Genomic DNA, 18076 nt, shown 5'->3' on the forward strand with positions numbered 1-18076 from the left:
AGAATACCTCCACACAGAAATAATGGACAACAACAAAAAGGCAAAGAAACAATGGAGACACAATCTTACCAGCAAACTGAAGATGGAATGATAGTAAATCCTCACATATCAATAATCACCCTAAATGTAAATGGACTGAACTCACCAATAAAAAGGCACAGAGTAGCAGATTAGATCAAAAAACTAAATCCAACCATATGTTGGCTCCAAGAGACATATCTCAGCTACAAGGACAAGCACAGACTCAAAGAGAAAGGGTGGAAATTGACACTCCAAGCAAATGGTATCCAGAGAAACTCAGGTGTATCCATACTGATATCAGATGAAACAGACTTCAGGGTGAAAAAACTAACAAGAGACAAAGATGGGCATTTCGTAATGGTAAAGGGATACAACAAGAAGACGTAACGGTCATCAATATTTATGCCCCCAATCAGGGAGCACCCAAATATACCAAGAAACTACTAACAGAACTAAAGGGAGAAATTGACCAAAACACAATTATACTAGGGGACCTACACACATCATTGACAGCTATGGATAGATCATCCAACAGAAAATAAATAATGAAATAGCAGCGCTAAATGACACATTAGATGAAATGCACATAATTTACATTTATAAAGCACTTCGTCCAAAACATCAGACTGTACATTTGATTCTAGTATACATGGAACATTCTCAAGGATAGACCATATATTGGGACATAAAACTGACCTCAGGAAAGTTAAAAAGATTGAAATCGTACCAAGGATATTCCCTGATCACAAGGCTTTGAAATTGGATATCAACTGCAAAAAGAAAGCTGGAAAAGACACAAATACATGGAGATTAAACAACATACTTTTAAAGAATGACTAGATCAAAGAATAAATTAGAGGAGAGATCAAAAGATACATAGAAACAAATGACAATGAAAATACAGCCTACCAAAATTTTGGGGATGCAACGAAAGCAGTTTTACGACGGAAATGTATATAATTACAGGCCTATCTCAAGAAACCAGAAAAATCCCAAATAAATAACCTCATGTTACACCTTAAAGAACTAGAAGAAGAACAAATGAAACCCACGGTCAGCAGAAGAAAGGGAATAACAAAAATCAGAGCAGAACTAAATGAAATAGAGTACAAAAAGGCAATAGAAAAAAATACTGTGACAAAGAGCTGGTTCTTTGAAAAGATTGACACAATTGACAAACTTTTGGCTATGCTCACTAAGATAAAAAGAGACAAGACACTAACAAAATCAGAAATGAAAACGGGGAAGTTGTCACGGATGCCACAGAAATGCAAAGGATCATCCAAGAATACTATGAAGGACTATATGCCACCAAATTCAATAACCTAGAAGAAATGGACAAGTTCTTAGAATCATGTGGCCTTCCTAGGCCGAAACATGAAGAACTGGAAAATCTAAACAGACCGATCACCAGTAAGAAAATTGAATCAGTCATCCAAAACCTTCCCAAAAGCAAAAGTCCGGGACCAGATGGCTTCACTAGTGAATTCTACCAAACCTTGAAAGAGGATCTAGTACCAATCCTGCTCAAACTAATCCAAAAAATTGAAAAAGAGACAGTACACCCTAACTCATTTTATGAGGCCAACATTACCCTGATACCAAAACCTGGTAAGGACAACAGACAAAAAAAAACTATAGACCAATATCTCTGATCAATACAGATGCAAAAATCCTAAACAAAATTCTAGCAAATTAAATGCAACAATGCATTAAAAAGATTATTTATCACAACCAAGTGGGGTTCATCCCTGGGGCACAAGGATGGTTCAACATATGCATATCCATCAATGTGATACATCACATAAACAAAATAAAGGACAAAAATCATATGATTATATCAATTGATGCAGAAAAAGCATTTGACAAGATACAACATCCATTTGTGATTAAAACACTTAATTAAATAGATATAGAAGGAAAATACCGTAATACAATAAAGGCCATATATGACAAACCCTCGGCTAACCTCATAATTAATGGTGAAAAACTGAAGCCCTTTGCTCCACGTTCAGGAACACGACAGGGCTGTCCCCTATCACCTCTGCTTTTCAACATAGTGTTGGAAGTCCTCGCCAGAGCAATCAATCAGGCATGAGAAAGAAATCAAAGGCATCCAAATTGGGAATGAAGATGTTAAATTGACACTCTTTGCAGATGACATGATACTGTGTATAGAAAACCCTAAAGACTACACAAAAAAACTGTAAGTAAACAACGAATACAGTAATGTGGCCGTCTACAAAATCAAAGTACAGAAGTCCATTGCATTCCTATATACTAACAATGAAATGTCAGAAAAAGAAATAAAAAAACAACAAATCCTTTTGTAATTGCAGCAAAAAGAATAAAATACCTAGGAATAAACTTAACCGAGGATGTCAAAACCTATATGCTGAAAACTACAAGATATTCTTAAAAGAAATTAAAGAAGACACAAAGAAATGGAAAAACATTCCATGCTCATGGATTGGAAGAATCAACATAGTTAAAATGGCCATATTACCCAATGCAATATGTATATATATTGCAATCCCCATCAACATCCCAATGGAATTTTTAAAAAAATAGAACAAAAAATCATCAGATTTTTTTGGAACCACAGAATACCCCGAATAGCCAAAGCACTCTTAAGAAAAAAGAACAATGCTGGACGTATTACACTCCCTGTCTTTTCCTTGTACTACGGGCAACAATGATCAAAATAGCATGATATTGGCAGAAAAACAGACACATAGACCAATGGAATAGAATTGAAAACCCAGAAATAAACCCACATAAGTATGGGCAGATAATTTTTGACAAGATTCAAAAAATATACAATGGAAAAAACACAGCCTCTTCAATAAATGGTGTTGGGAGAATTGGAAAGCCACATGCAAAAGAATGAAACTGGACTGCTATCTGTCACCATGTACCAAAATTAATTCAAAATGGATCAAAGACTTAAGCATAAGACCTGACACAATAAACTGCATAGAAGAAAACATAGGTACTAAACTTGTGGACCTTGGGTTCAAAGAAAATTCTATGAATTTGACTCCAAAGGCAATGGAAGTAAAAGCTAAAATAAATGAATTGGACTATATCAAAGTTAAAAGCTTCTGCACAGCAAAAGAAACCATCGACAAAATAACGAGGCAGCCAACTGAATGGGAGAAGATTTTTGCAAACTGTGTCTCCGATGAGGGGCTAATAACCAAAATATACAAGGAACTCATGCAACTCAACAACAAAAAAACAAACAACCCAATTGAAAAATGGGCAGAGGTCCTGAAGATACATTTCTCCAAAGAGGGCATACAAATGGCAAATAAACATATGACAAAATGCTTAACATCACTAATCATCAGAGAAATGCAAATAAAAACCACAACGAGTTATCACCTCACCCCGGTCAGAATGGCTATCATCAACGACAAATAGTAACAAGTGTTGGAGAGGCTGTGGAGAAAAAGAAACCCACATACACTGTTGGTGGGAATGCAGACTGGTGCAGCTGTTATGGAAGGCAGTGTGGAGGTTCCTCAAAAAATTAAAAATATCATTACCTTATGACCCAGTAATCCCACTCCTAGGTATCTACCCAAAAAATCTGAAAACATTTATCCATAAAGACACCTGTGCTTCAATGTTCATTGCAGCTATATTTACGGTGACCAAGACATGGAAACAACCAAAATGCCCATTGATAGATGAATGGATAAAGAAGTTGTGGTATATATGCACAATGGAATACTATTTGGTGGTAAGAAAAGATGAAATAGGACCATTTTTGACAACATGGATGGATCTTGAGAATATAATGCTGAGCGAAATAAGTCAGACAGAAAAAGCAGAGAACCATATGATTTCACTGATATGTGGTATATGAACCAAAAACAACAAAAGAACAAGACAAACAAGTGAGAAACAAAAACTGATAGACACAGACAATAGTTTAGTGGTTACCAGTGGGTAAGGGGGGTGGGGGTTGGGGGTCGGAGATGAAGGTAAGGGGGATCAAATATATGGTGATGGAAGGAGAACTGACTCTGGGTGGTGAATACACAATGGGATTTTCAGATGATGTATAACCGAATTGTACACCTGAAATATATGTAAGTTTACTAATGATTGCCACCCCAATAAACTTTAATTTAAAAAAAAGAAAAAAGAAAAATGTGTGGTGTTTGTGTGTGTGTGTGTGTGTGTGACAGAAAGAGAGAGAGAGAGAGAGAGAGAGAGAGAGTCAACTATTATCATTCAACACTGAATGGCTTTGGAAATTAGTTTTGTTGTAGGTTTGATAATATTTCTTAAAAATTCAACCTAAAATTACATGGTAAGCAGTGCTTGTATACAAAACTTATACTGTGGTAAAGTCATTTCAATAGCAACTAACGCCATTTGAATTAATATCAGGCTGCTTTACACACTTCCCATGCTGGCAAAAGTTAAAATAGGAGCTAGATCTCTATTTCCACACAAAATTTCAGTGGGTATATATAGCCAAGCTCAAACAATAGTTCCAGCATCTTTTTTTCAGACTTCTATGCAAATATAAAGGAAATTTCCATGTTTCAAACCCACTTGACTGTGCAATTGAGGAACTTCCACATAAACTTCAATTGGAAGTGATTAATCTAAAATGTAATGACATGCTAAAAGGCAAGTATCAAGAGACAAATCTAATTCTATAAATGCCTAAGAGATGAATATGTGCAATTGAAATCATATGCTTATGGATTGATATCAGTATTTGGAAGTTCCAATCTCATGGATTGATATTAATATTTGCCAATATCTGTGTGAAAACACATTTGCAAGATAAACTATGTAAAACGTCATTACAGATCAATAGATGAACATATACAATCAATTTTGATGACAGAGAACAGTAACTTTGTATCCCAGTAATGCAAAATGTTATTCTCCCCAAAGAATTCCATTTTTTCTCACTAATAGACATATATTATAAAAAATGGTTTGCAATTATTATAATTTTAGTTTCAACAGTACAATATTTACGAAAATTTGTTTTTTCTCTTGTTATATAAGTATCTATAGAATGGGGTGAAATTTACCTCTGAGTTCTCCTAAACCCAAAATATTTACTCTCTGCCCTTTACAGCAGTGTAGCCAACCCAGGATACCTCCGTATTGGCCTACTATAGTTTTTGCGCAATCGCAAAATTACAAGGGCAGGATTTGCGTGGGCCTGGAGGTAGCTCAGGACCCTAAGGACTCAGAACAGTCAGGTGATTGGGAGCCATGCTAGAACCTAAGGGCCTTGGCCATTCATTGGACGCCCAGCACGTCAATCCTCACTTCTCAACAAATGAGCTTGGAGCTTGTGAGGAGGGGCGCAACCCTTTGTTTACTCTTCTGGCCCCGCCCCTCCTTACCGGTCTCATGGAATCTTTCCCGCCTTATCTACCGTCGTCTGAGGCCGTGGTGGTTGGCTCCTGACATCAGCTCCCCGCCTTTCCTGACGTGGGGCCTCCTCAGGCACCACCAGAGACTGTTGCCTCCTCAACTGCCGGCTCCTCTGCCGCCCCATCTACCTCGTGTCAGGCCTCACTGCCCACCACAGCGGCAGCCACCTCGGGTCAGTGGCCACCATCTTGGCTGTCTTCACCACACCCGGATCGCTGCCGAGTTGAGGTACTGCCTGGTGCCATGTCTGCCACAGGGGGTGGAAACCCGGCTGCAGGGGATGGAAACCCGGGCCCAGGTGGCCAGGAGAGTCCCATGGGCGCAGCGGGAACATGGGTCGTTGGTGACTCGGGGCCTCACGGGGGCGATGGCGATGTGATAGGGGCGGCTGGAGTCGCAGGGGCCGCTGGGGGCCTGGGGCAAGAGGAGGGTGAGCAGGCGGCTGAGCAGGCCATGGCCAGAGCCCTGGAGAGCGGGAGCAGCGAGGAAGACTCCGACATTGGGCCTGCAGATGAGGGGGAGGAGAACATGTCGGGGCACCGAAACCTGGTGATGGATGCCCGCCAGTTCCCCATGGTGGGCTTCCGCTTCATATTCCTGGACTTGGTGCACTCGCTGCTGTACCGCATCTACTACAACCACCACATCCTCGTGCGGCCCCGTGGCGGTCGCGTGCAGATGCAGGTTGGGCCTCGGATGGCCCAAGGCATGGCTCAGTTGCCCGCGCTGCCCTTGCTGGAGGGCCCGGGAGAGAGTGCCATGGCCCAGGAACCCGAGGGCCCAGGAGAGGGGGCCACGGCCCAAGAGCCCGAGGACCAGCCGGACGCCGAGGCCGAGGCCAAGGAGCAGCCCGCGGCCGAGGAGGAGCCCACGCAGGAAGCCGCAGCCTGGGAAGGTGAGGAGCAGGCACCAGGGTCTAGGAGGCCCCAGAGCCAGGGAGGCTCCACTGTGGGCGGGCAGCGAGGGCGCACTGGCCTGCCACACTCATTCAGGTCAGGGCCCTCAACAAACTGCAATGCAGGCCAAATGGGCCAAAGGAAAAGCCCAATTCCATAACGACCTTTCCCGTTTTGAGAAAAAAATATGCTGCCCTGTACCAACCTCTGGTAAGAAATCTGAGCTCATCAGTGCAGTTCATGGCCCACAGACAAATGTCCAAAGGGGGTAGGTGTGTTCTGGAGGGAGGAGGGGGAGCATAATGAGGGGTAACCTGAAGGAAAAGAACAAGCAAATGGCATGTCTCATGTTTGGTTCATGACTTTTAAAAATGTCAAGATTCTTTGAAAATTGATCCCCAAACATTATGAACAGAAGGGGAGCACTTGGTAAAAATGAAATATTTGGGCTTGAGGAACTAAGGAGCTTCAGCATAGAATTGTCGCTTAGGCAAAAATATTTTCGCAGGAAACTTCTGACCAAAACATACAGAATGCATCAGGTCCCGATGATTCTGATCCCTTTTTATCTGAAGGGCCAGAAGTAATCCGCAGCACAGGGTGGCAGGTTTATTGGAAAAAGAGAAATAGGTCACTGTGAAAAGGATCAAGCAGCAAAAATATGAGGGCCATGGAAGTGTTGTATTAACCAGTAGAAAGGTGCTCAGCTGTTCTTTTCCTAGTTATTTCTCTCCTCTTGCTTCTCCTGAGTGTGGAGTGGTGGATGTTCCCATTTGTTATGAATTGGGATTTTTTTTTGTCTGTGAATGTCTGATCCCAAAGTCTGTATTATTATTCTTCACCAAAGAAACAACTACATATCAGTGCGAAAACTCTGAGGAAGAGGCCCAAGATGCTGAAAGTAAGGAAGGAAAAACGGAGTTTAACAAAAAACAAGAAGGACCCGAAAAGGATGTGGACCCAGCAGAGAATGGGCCTGGAAAACCCAGGTATCTGTGGATAGCTTTTAATATCACCCAACCATTCCTGGCATTTACCTGTTACTGACAGCTTTATTTTTATTTTTTTAATTTTCCCAATAAATTAAGAAAAAGTTTGTTTAAAATTAGTTAAAAATTCAATTTTACCTACTTAAAATGTTAATAGAATACTCATATACCTAACAATATAAAATGCATTATGTACTGAAATATACTTCATGGCTCCTCATTTGTTCTTATGAGGTCTTCATCTTCTACCTGTAAGACTACTAACAAATGGTAAATGTATCAATATCCAAGGCCAATATGACATTAGAAAACAGTTACTAGAAGCAGCAGCGAAAGTACTGGTCTGTACATTCATTAATTGTGCCTTCATTACTTGGCCACAGGAATGCAATTTCCTGTACTAACTAGGAGACAAGTTCTTTTAGAATGTGACTACTTACAAATAGCAAAAAGAATTTCAAGTATGACCACATTTAATGATTAATACCTAATAATTCATTTGGTTGTAGATTTTTGTATTTCATGACAGTTAAAAGAAAAGAAACTTAGTCACACTATGATTATCGTTTATCACTGAATTGGTAAATATCAAGGTATATGTTATTTTTTAGTATATTTAAATGATTAACATTTTTTCTTTTTTTGTGCTTTCACAGCTGTGTAATTTCTAATAACAGCCGTTTTCTCATGGGGAGATAGGGAAACTGAGGGTCTAGGAGGGTAAGGGAGTATGATTTATGGAATGAGTACAGGCTTTTAAGGTGCAGAGATTTATTTAAATCTCAGAATGGCCTCTCATGGAAAAAAGAAAAAGCATTTATGGTATTAGGCAAGAGGAACATAAGGCTGGCTGGTATGATCACATGATTGAAGCCATCAGTTATAGGAAGGAGCACCCTATATCCAACAGTGCAGGTTACGACTACCAGACATTTGGTCCTGTCCAAAATGTCCATGACAAAAGGTCCTTAATATTTAAATACCGCTTTTCTGCAAGATTCGAGCCCTGACCCCATGTACCATGTACCATTACCAGCTAGGCTACTGAGGCAGGAAATGTTATTATTGGCAATACAGCCACAGTACAATTATTGGACCAATAAAACATGATGGCATTTTTAGGTATTAGTCCTGTAAACCAAAAGTGTAAATAAACTACAGGCTATTTGAACCCAGGATATTTTCTAAGCATGAACATTTTAGACAAGACCAAATATCAAGGACCTTTTAGCCTAGGTCCTTGGATAGACCAAATGTCTCTATGGATGTTTTGGATGAGACCAAATATCCTGCAAGGCAGGTTACAAGAGGGAAATGTGTTCTCTACTTGTTGCAATATAGCACAGAAATGCAACAGATACACATAGAGCGGATGATTTACTTAGATTTAGAAAGTCACTGATGCTGGTTAATGCTGTGTAATTGTTCATTTTCTCTCATTTCATCTTGCAGCTGGAAGGAATAGAAAGAAAATGGAGAAAGAAGAATCGTTGTTCACTCTTTTTAGGTTTTTCATTTACCAGAAGCCCATGGGAATTTTATTAAATACTGGTATCATTCCGAAGTTTGTCACCCAAAAAATACTATTCAGTGACATCTGACTTTTACATTTTATGGATATATTTGACAGCATTTGTTGTAGTTAAAAATAAGTTTGTTTTAAATTAGTAAACTGAAATGCAGGCAGATTTTATTTAGATAAATAATTCTGAATCAAATCTCTCTCATACCTCTTTGTTTTGGCCTACTTTACCTTCATGGAAAGGTATCACTTTCCACCATTTTGTAAGCCTGGTTAAATTATTATATTGCAGGCAAAAAAAAAATAAAAGTTTTAAATGCCAAGTTTAAAACAATTTTAGTAAAGAGAGAGATGGAGATCAAGCATATAGAGCTGCTCGGTCCACTATGATAGTCACTAGCCATTTGTGGCTACTGAGCACTTGAAGTATGCCTAGTATGATTTGAGATGTGCTGTAAGTACATAAAATGTTACATATCTCACTAATAAATTTTATACGGATTGCCTGTTGAAATGATAATACATTGAATTAAAATATACTATTAAAATTAATTTACCCATTTCTTTTTTTTAATGCGGCTACCAGAAAACTTAAAATTACCCATGTGACTTACATTGTATGTCTACTAGACAGTGCGGCCCTAGAGCACAGTTTTGAAGGAAACCTCATGGGTGGCCCAGCTTGCCTGGAGGCCAGAAGGTGTTGCTGAGCCTGGGCCCCAATACTGATTTGGAGTAGTGGTTCTCAGAGTTTGGTCCCCAAAACAGCATCATAAGCATCACCCAGGAATCCTTAGGCTCCACCAAAGACCTACTCACTGAAACTCTGAGGGAAGGCCCAACATTCTTTCTTAACAAGCCTTCCAGGGCATTCTGATGCAGCTAAGGTTTGAAAAGCACTGGTTTAAAGCCACAGAGGAAGAAGCTGAGACTCACTTATGGTAGGACCAGCCTTAATTCACTGGCTTGGGACTGTTGCAAGTAAACTGAACAGGATGACAAGGGCTGGACTGGGGAGGAGACTAGAACTCACAGGGGCTGAGACACAGGTATGATTGGATGAGGGCAGCAGAAAAATGAATAAGGGAGAAAAGCTGGTTCCAGGAGGATACAAACGTAATACCATGTATGTGAAGTCTAAAAAACATGGAAAATGGTCACTATATATTGATTGTGGATACAAATATCTGGAGTAAAGAGCATGCATATGGGAGATGCATACAAATATAACGTGGGAAAGATAAACATCTCATTTAGGATGATGGTTACCTCTTTGGGAAAGAAAGGGAGGAGGGTTCTATTGGAGAGGGCTCCACAGTGGGATTCAGCTGTATTTATAATGTTACATTTCTTAAACTGGGTGGTGAGTACATTGATGTAGATAGTATTAATCTCCATACATTTGTGTAGGTCTCAAATATTTCCTAATAAAAATGAGAGAAATTTAAAAAGGAAAGGAAGAGAATGGGCTTCATCTCTACGCTGTTTAGGGGTGAGGAAAGGGTGAAGTCGTATTTGACCAGAGGATCAGTGAAGGGGCAGGCCTGGGGCCTTGAGACTAGTGGCCTATTTTTTGCATTTAATTAGATAAGTGCTCTCTTGGTCACACTGATTGATACCTTCTCTGATGTTCTGTGTAGCACATCTCATATCCTAACATATTAGCATTCTTTACTTGAGGAAATTCACTTAAAATTAACCACTTAAAAGTCAACAATTCAGTGACATTCACCATTTTGTGCAACCACTACTTCTTCCAAAATATTTTCATTACCCCAAAATCCTGTACCCATTAAGCAGTCACTCCCCATCTCCCCATCCTCCCAGCCCCTGGCAATCACCAATCTGCTTTCCATCTCTATGAACTTATTCTGGGCACTTCATAAAAATGAAATCATACGATATGTGAACTTTTGTGTCTGGCTTCTTTCACTTCGCAGTTTTCAAGTTTCATCCATGTTGTAACATGTTATCAGTGCTTCATTCCTTTTTATGGCTGAATAATATTCTGTATGAATGTACCAAATTTGTTTATTCATCCTTCCACTGATGGACATTTGCATTATTTCTATCTTCTGGGTATTGTGAATAGTGCTTCTATGAACATTCACATCCAAGTATTTGAGGAAAAAAAAAAAAAAAAAAAAAAAAAAATATATATATATATATATATATATATATATATATATATATATATGTCCCCAACCCCTCACCACCTGAATGGTTGGGACCATAAAAGGTTTCACCTTTCGCAAAGCCCTGGGCACTGAGTTTTTCACTTAGTAGGTGTTCCACTAATGCCTGTTAAAATGAAGCAAACGTACCACTTTAACAATCTTTTTTGCCATTAGTATTGACATTTTAAAATGTATTATGTATTCCTTATGTCTAGAACCACATGGTGAGACAGAGAGGTACAAGCCCCTTATAATCACTACCTAAAACAAAAGGGCAAGTCAATAGACAGTTTTCCATATAGTGTGATTTGAACACCTTCAAATTGATTCTGATTTGTTAGTATTTATTGTATAAGTTGATACTATGTTATTGCTTTCAGACCCGGGCAAGAGGGACCTCTGTCCTGAGCTCCATGCTTTAGAGGCTCTGCTTTGGTCCTCTTCCAACCACGCCCCTCCCTACAGGAAAAAGGGGTGTGCCCCTGCTAGCTCATGCTCCAGTTACCTGGCACCTCTGAACAGTCCCAAGCCTGCTTCCAGGGCCTACATGCTCCTCTTGGAGCTGACCTTGGGAGGACTGACCACTACTGGGGTATGTGCTCCCAGGCCTAAGGGTAGTGGTGATATATGCCCAGAACAGGTGGTGGGGTCTAGCCTAGGTACAGGGGCAGGGGCAAGGGGGCAGCACTTCCCATAACATTGAAGCAGGATTTAAAAGAGTTTGAAAATTCTAAATCCCAACCTGGACTTTTAGGTGGTTATGAAGGTACATTTGTCCTAGAAGGAGATACAACTTATTTTATTTAATAGTTGATTAGTTTATTTAAACATTTCAAATATTTTTATACATATGGTATGTGGATCCCTAACTGAATTATTTTTCTGAACCCTACAAATATTACAAATGTTACAGGAGTGCCATGTTAAATATCTGATCTATCACCCCTTCCCCTTGTTCACTCAAAGTTACACTGTTACCTGAGCACAGTGGAGCCCTTTCCTTTTGTCATGCAGGGTGACAGGCAGGGTCTCTTCTGGGGTCTCTAGTCCCGCTCCCCACATAAGAACGCAGGATATGGTGAGGCCAAAAAGGAACACCCACGGAACCATAGATAGGGGGATCATACTACCATATGCTCACTGGTGGCTGGGCTGGAGACACAGGAAGCAAGAGCCACACTATCTACAACCTGCCATCCACTTCTATCTGCCAACCCACTTCACTTGCTAGCTGCAACCCGCCGCGCTAACTGGAATCCACTTTTGCTAGCTCAGCTACCATCTTCTTGCTAGCCCCCATTTTCTGCTTGCGTAGCCACGGCAGTTATATTAGTGGCCAATGGCTCACTGGTTACAGCTGACGGCCAACTAGCCACAGCTGATGGCCATTCAAGCACAGTTGATGGCCATTTACTACCTGAGCCAGCACCTTTCCATGTGAGGCCAAGAGCCTGGAAACTGCACACCTAACTCTGTCCCCACAGCATTTGATAATGGTTTGTTCCAGTAGCCCATATTGTTAGGACTTAGACCTAGTCCCTGGGCCAGGATGGAGTACAACCACTATCTTGCCCCCTCTACTCACCCCCATCAGAGTTGTCTCTCCCACCCGTCTCTTTGCTCCCCAGGTGTTTCCACAGATAAAAACCTCCTCTTCAATACCACTCCCCCACATACAAATACCCAAGAGAGGCCATCAGCTTGGTTAGGCACACCTGTGTACAGGCCCTTTCTGCTTCACACACCCTGTTACAATCATTTTGTTTCTCTGACAACCCTCAAGCCTGAACCGTCAACATTCTATTTGATTTCCCTCCCCGTGACAGACAGAGATGGACTACAGAACAGGCCTTTATTGAATTTATTTGCTTTACATACAGCAAAAATCAAGAATGCTAAAAGAAGCTGAAAACATCAGAATGTACCTCTAGGCATTAAAAAGAAACTTAACCTCTACTTAAAAACAGAATTTTATTATTAACTGTGGAAAGTAAATTGTTAATGGAGAATTCTTAGAGTGGGAATAACTTAATGGTGGTCCACCCTGAGGAAAGGGGGAAAGGAGGTATAACAAATAATATAGATGATTACCGGGCTAAAGGGCATCTACCTTAATTAACTATTCACTATGGGAATACAAAGAATATCAAACTCAATCAATCAAAAACCTAGCATTATCAAAAAGGCAAAGATACAGCATTAGGAAAAATAGATGTTTTATAAAGAAAATGCAAAATCCAGTATATGATTGTACAATGTCACATACCATCAGCAAAACGAAGCATCAAGTGTTTAGATTAGCTCTGGCACCTCACTGCCTCTCTGAATTTTTTTTTTTTTTTTAATGAGGCAACACCCTACTCAGAACCTAAAGGCACAGTTATATCTAGGCCTGCATTTCTGTTTAAGCAAAGTAGCCCTGAAGTGACAGAGGCAGACACAGTGAAAGGTATACTGAGAAGACCCTTCAGGCTCTCCTGAGAAAATTAGCTAGGTACTGTCCAGGCATCCAAAGGGAGCTTTCAGTGTTTGGTGTGTTTGGGGGATGGAATAGAGGGGAAAGGCCTGGGGTGAGTGGTTCACTTGGGAGGTGGGGGCTATCGAAGTTAGTGACTTTTGAGGTGTATGCCTCTAGTAGTGAGAGCAAGGAGAGGCTGATTTAATTACTTAAGGCTTCTGGTTAGCAGAAAGTTAATTGTTCTATGGCAGTTTTGCTTTGGGCTAAAATCTTGTAAAACAGTTTGCTGAGGGAAAGGGACAAGAAACTGGGCTACAGGGAGGTCTCCACCTTAAGGCTGGAGCCAGGGGGTAAGAGCTCTCCAGTGGCCCCAGACTTCCTTCATGGAATGCTTCTTGACTGAAACTATAGCTTTTGGCATCTGTAGAACTTTGAATTTCAACAGGGCCTTAACTGCTTATAAAATAGGATATGTCTTGTCGTGTGGGGCAGCCTGCGGGGTCTCAGCTCCCTCTCCCCACATAGAAATGCAGGACATGGTGAGGCCAAAAAGGAACATCCACGGAGCTATAGATAGGGTAGTCATACCACTGTAGTCTCGCTGGCGGCTGGGTTGTAGACACAGGAAGCAGGAGCCACACGATCCACAACCCGCCGTCCATTTGTCTCTGCCAACCAACCTCACTTGCTAGCTGCAATCCACCTCTCTGCAATCCGCAATCCAGATTTAGCCCTTGCCAGCCACCATCTGCTTGCTAGCCCCCATTTTCTGCTAGCATAGCCACGGCAGTTATATTAGTGGCCAATGGCTCACTGGTTACAGCTGACGGCCAACTAGCCACAGCTGATGGCCATCCAATCACAGTTGATGGCCATTTACTACCTGAGTGAGCACTTTTCCACGTGAGGCTGAGAGCCTGGAAACTGCACTCCTGGCTCTGTCCCCACACTCCACCCCTACAGGGTCTTCCCTCACAATCTACGCGACAAGCGTCTTCTGCGAGGACCCCGGAGATGAATGCAATATCCTGGACACAGCCAGGGTTTCTCAGGGCACCACCAGTACTTCTGGGCACAGCCAGACTTCCAAGGCTTCTTAGGGTACCACCAGTCTCCCCGGGCTCAGCCAGGGTTTCACAGGGCACCACCACTCTCTCTGGGCACACCCAAACTTCCTGGGCTCAGCCAGGGTTCTCACATGTTCTCAACGGCTAGCGGCCCAGTCAAGACACAAAAGCAAACATCCGCCAGTTCCATTACATGGTGGTACGTTCCCAAACAAACAGTCAAGCTGTCCATTAAATTAGGGATAGAAGGCAATTCCCCATAGTCCATAGTCATTCGCCAGGGCTTTCCTGGGGGTGAGGGACGACCTTGACCTTACCCGCATCTCCCACGGAGGACTCAGCAAGCCTTTCCTCCTGGGACAAGTCCGGCATCCAGGTTGCCTCAGGAAGCACTTCCCAGCCCCCAGGGCTGCAACGACCTTCGCTTTCTCCAGCCTGTGCTGGTTGGGGAAACGTCCACCCCTCCACGGGGGTCCAGCTCTCCGGCAGCTGCACGGCTTTTCCTGTGCTGGTTGGAAACTTGCTTGCTGCTCCAGGTGTCCAAGTGGGCAGTGGCCCAGGAGTAAGATGTCCACAATTCTAGGAGCCCACGGCAGCAGCGGACCACCAAATGGAAGGTGACGCCTTCTATGGCCTAGAGGGTGGTGTGCCATCTGGAGGCTCGAGTCTTCCAGGAAGACCACGCCTCCCGTTCCCAGCTCTGCTCCTCCTGGTCTTCCTGAGACTGAGTGTTCATATGCACAAACTGTTCCACTGCCCTTCGGAGAGCTTTGGCCGGCACCATACCCTGCTCACTGCGCCATTTGTCATGCGGGGCAGCCTGCGGGGTCTCAGCTCCCACTCCCCACATAAGAACACAGAACATAGTGAGGTCAAAAAGGAACACCAACGGAGCCATAGATAAGGGAGTCACACCACAGTAGTCTCGCTGGCGGCTGGGTCGGAGACACAGGAAGCAGGAGCCACAGGATCTGCAACCCGCCGTCCATTTGTCTCTGCCAACCAACCTCACTTGCTAGCTGCAGTCCACCTCTCTGCAATCCGCAATCCACACTTAGCCCTTGCCAGCCACCATCTGCTTGCTAGCCCCATTTTCTGCTAGCGTAGTCACGACAGTTATATTATTGGCCAATGGCTCACTGGTTACAGCTGACGGCCAACTAGCCACAGCTGATGGCCATGCAATAATAGTTGATGGCTATTTACTACCTGAGAGAGCACCTTTCCACGTGAGGCCAAGAGCCTGGAAACAACTCCTGGCTCTGTCCCCACAGTATGATACCCAGTACACTTCTGAGCAACTGGAGAGGGACACAGTGGCTTTGGGGCAAGAGGTCAAACAGTGATGAACTAACCATCCAGAGGAGTTCTGCCTCATAAAAAGCTGCTCACTGCTGCCAGACCTGTGACAGGTTGACATGGGGCACATGCAAAGAGAGGGCTCAGTAGAAATTGCAGGCATTAAGTGTCCCCAAATATAGAGAAGTTGTGTCAAAGGGCACTGGCTTATTGGGAGACTGGCTGTGCAAAATGTTTCTTGGAGATCCAGAATTTTCACTTCCACCACCTCTTCTATGGAATTTCTCCGAAAATAAGACCTAGCCAGACCATCAACTCTGATGCATCTTTTGGAACAAAAATTAATATAAGACACGGTCTTATTTTAATATAATATAAGACGGGGTATAATATAATATAATATTATATAATATAATTAATATAATAACCTGGTCTTATATAAGATTGGGTCTAATATAATATAATATAATATAATATATAATACCCACTTTTATATATTATAATATAAGACTGTGTCTTATATTAATTTTTGCTCCAAAAGATCCATTAGAACCGAATGTCTGGCTAGGTCTTATTTCTGGGGAAACACATTAGGGCCTTTTGCAAAGCTTGGAGCAGCAACCAAAGAACTAAAACATTTAACAAGGCTGATAAAACCTAAAAGTCAGTCCTTGGGCCAAATCATCTGGACATTTCCACTAGAATTAATGTATTTGATCAAGGGAAATGACCTTATCTTAGTTGCTCCAACAAAATGTTTTTGCTTTCTCCCTTCTAAAGTACAAAGCTAAAAATTTCCCAATTGTACAGCAGTGCACACATTTATAGTTTTTTTATAGCGGAAATGCTGGATTTTCAGATGCTCATAGTGACTACTGAACTTTAGGCTTTCATGGCATTTGTTTCATTCAAATAATTATTAGCTTTAATTCCCATTTTAAGCCTCTTTTGCTTAATAAAAATGGTTACAGTAAATAAATCAGTACATGACATTAATACAGCTCTTGGCAATTATCACTTGAAATGCTGATGCTCCACCCAGGAGCTAGTTATTGCATGATTTCTGCTATATGGCTCCATGCTTTGGCTTTCTTCTTAGCCAGGGAGAACCAGACTGGCTCAGCAGAATCTTGGAGCACGGCTGGGAGAGTTGAAGATCGTCTGGTTTCTTTTCTCGTGGCAGGCACTTGAAATATCTTCTGATCTTCAAATCCTACCAGAACCACAGCAAATAGCACAGAAGCAGTAAGAAGCCCCAGAGGTACTGAGCTATGTTTATGGGATGCAATAAAATGTTTCCTTCTTTCATATTTACTCTGGTTTCTGAAACTCAGTGCATGGTCAATGCCATGGGTGGTATGGCAAAGGGATAAAATCAATATGGCTATGGCCACCAGGACCTGGGCATGGGAAGGCCTAAGAGAAAATGCCTACAGCTGTAACTGCCAATCTTCAGGTGGTTGTTATTGGATTGTCTTACACTTTTGAATTGAGACCAGAGAAGAAACATATGTATGGTATCTGTTTAGTTTTTTAAATTTCAAATAAGGCAATATTCTTTTTGTTTTGCTAATCCATGGTGTTGTGTGACATTAATGATGACAAAATAATAGCTCCAACCAGTGAAAGTCAATGTAAATAACACTGTACCAACTACTCTGATTGAACAGACTATCTCCCTATTCCCCAATTCTACTCCTTCCCTCATCCTGCTTTCTGGTTGATTGACTTAACGGCTTAGACTCACCCATTGGTTCTCAACAGTGACTACACATTAGAATCATCTAGAGCTCTTTCTAAAAATATCAATGGCCATGCTATTTCCTGAACTGACTGAATTAGGATCTCTAGCAACAGAGCCAGGACCATCAGTAATTTTTAAAAAGCTCACCAGGTGATTCTAATACACAGTGAGTTGAGAACCACTTGGCAGGAGTATAGTGCCTATGAGACTATGAATAGTTATGAGGCAGTCAGGTGCTGCTATTTCATGGCCAGAAAATGGGTTCTTAAATTGTTAGTCTAATTTCTTCATGAGGGGAACTAAGGGAAAGGACAATATGATTCAATATAAATCCATTCTCCCTACCACCTGCTCCTGCTGAAAAAAAATCCCTCTGGCATATAACACTGCTGATGATACTACATTCTATTCTACCCCAGCACAGTGTTTTTTCAACTTTCAACATTTCCAGACCGCTCCTACCCCTGCTCAGAATACAGAGGGGC

General features: G+C 41.8%; 2 protein-coding genes across 2 annotated transcripts in view; one reads left to right on the forward strand and one right to left on the reverse strand.

The window, feature by feature from the left end:
- The first annotated feature begins 5232 nt into the window (after positions 1 to 5232).
- CT47C1 (cancer/testis antigen family 47 member C1) lies at positions 5233 to 6595 on the forward strand. The gene has a single exon (XM_088795030.1). It carries the CDS (start codon positions 5683 to 5685, stop codon positions 6493 to 6495), a length of 813 nt encoding a protein of 270 aa, XP_088651156.1. The 5' UTR covers positions 5233 to 5682; the 3' UTR covers positions 6496 to 6595.
- Positions 6596 to 12879: 6284 nt separating this feature from the next.
- KIAA1210 (KIAA1210 ortholog) overlaps positions 12880 to 18076 on the reverse strand; it is a 118350-nt gene continuing 113153 nt past the window's right edge. Inside the window, exon 12 of the mRNA XM_088794910.1 lies at positions 12880 to 17060. Within this exon, the coding sequence (XP_088651036.1) occupies positions 16897 to 17060 (164 nt within the window). The 3' untranslated portion in view covers positions 12880 to 16896. The remainder of the gene's footprint in view (positions 17061 to 18076) is intronic.

The sequence above is a fragment of the Rhinolophus sinicus genome, chromosome 18 (assembly GCF_057876585.1).
Source record: "Rhinolophus sinicus isolate RSI-liver-muscle chromosome 18, RSI-T2T, whole genome shotgun sequence".
Lineage (NCBI taxonomy): Eukaryota > Metazoa > Chordata > Mammalia > Chiroptera > Rhinolophidae > Rhinolophus > Rhinolophus sinicus.

Coding starts and splice junctions, on each gene's coding strand:
- CT47C1 (XM_088795030.1), top strand. CDS start 5,683: ATGTCTGCCACAGGGGGTGGAAACCCGGCTGCAGGGGATGGAAACCCG.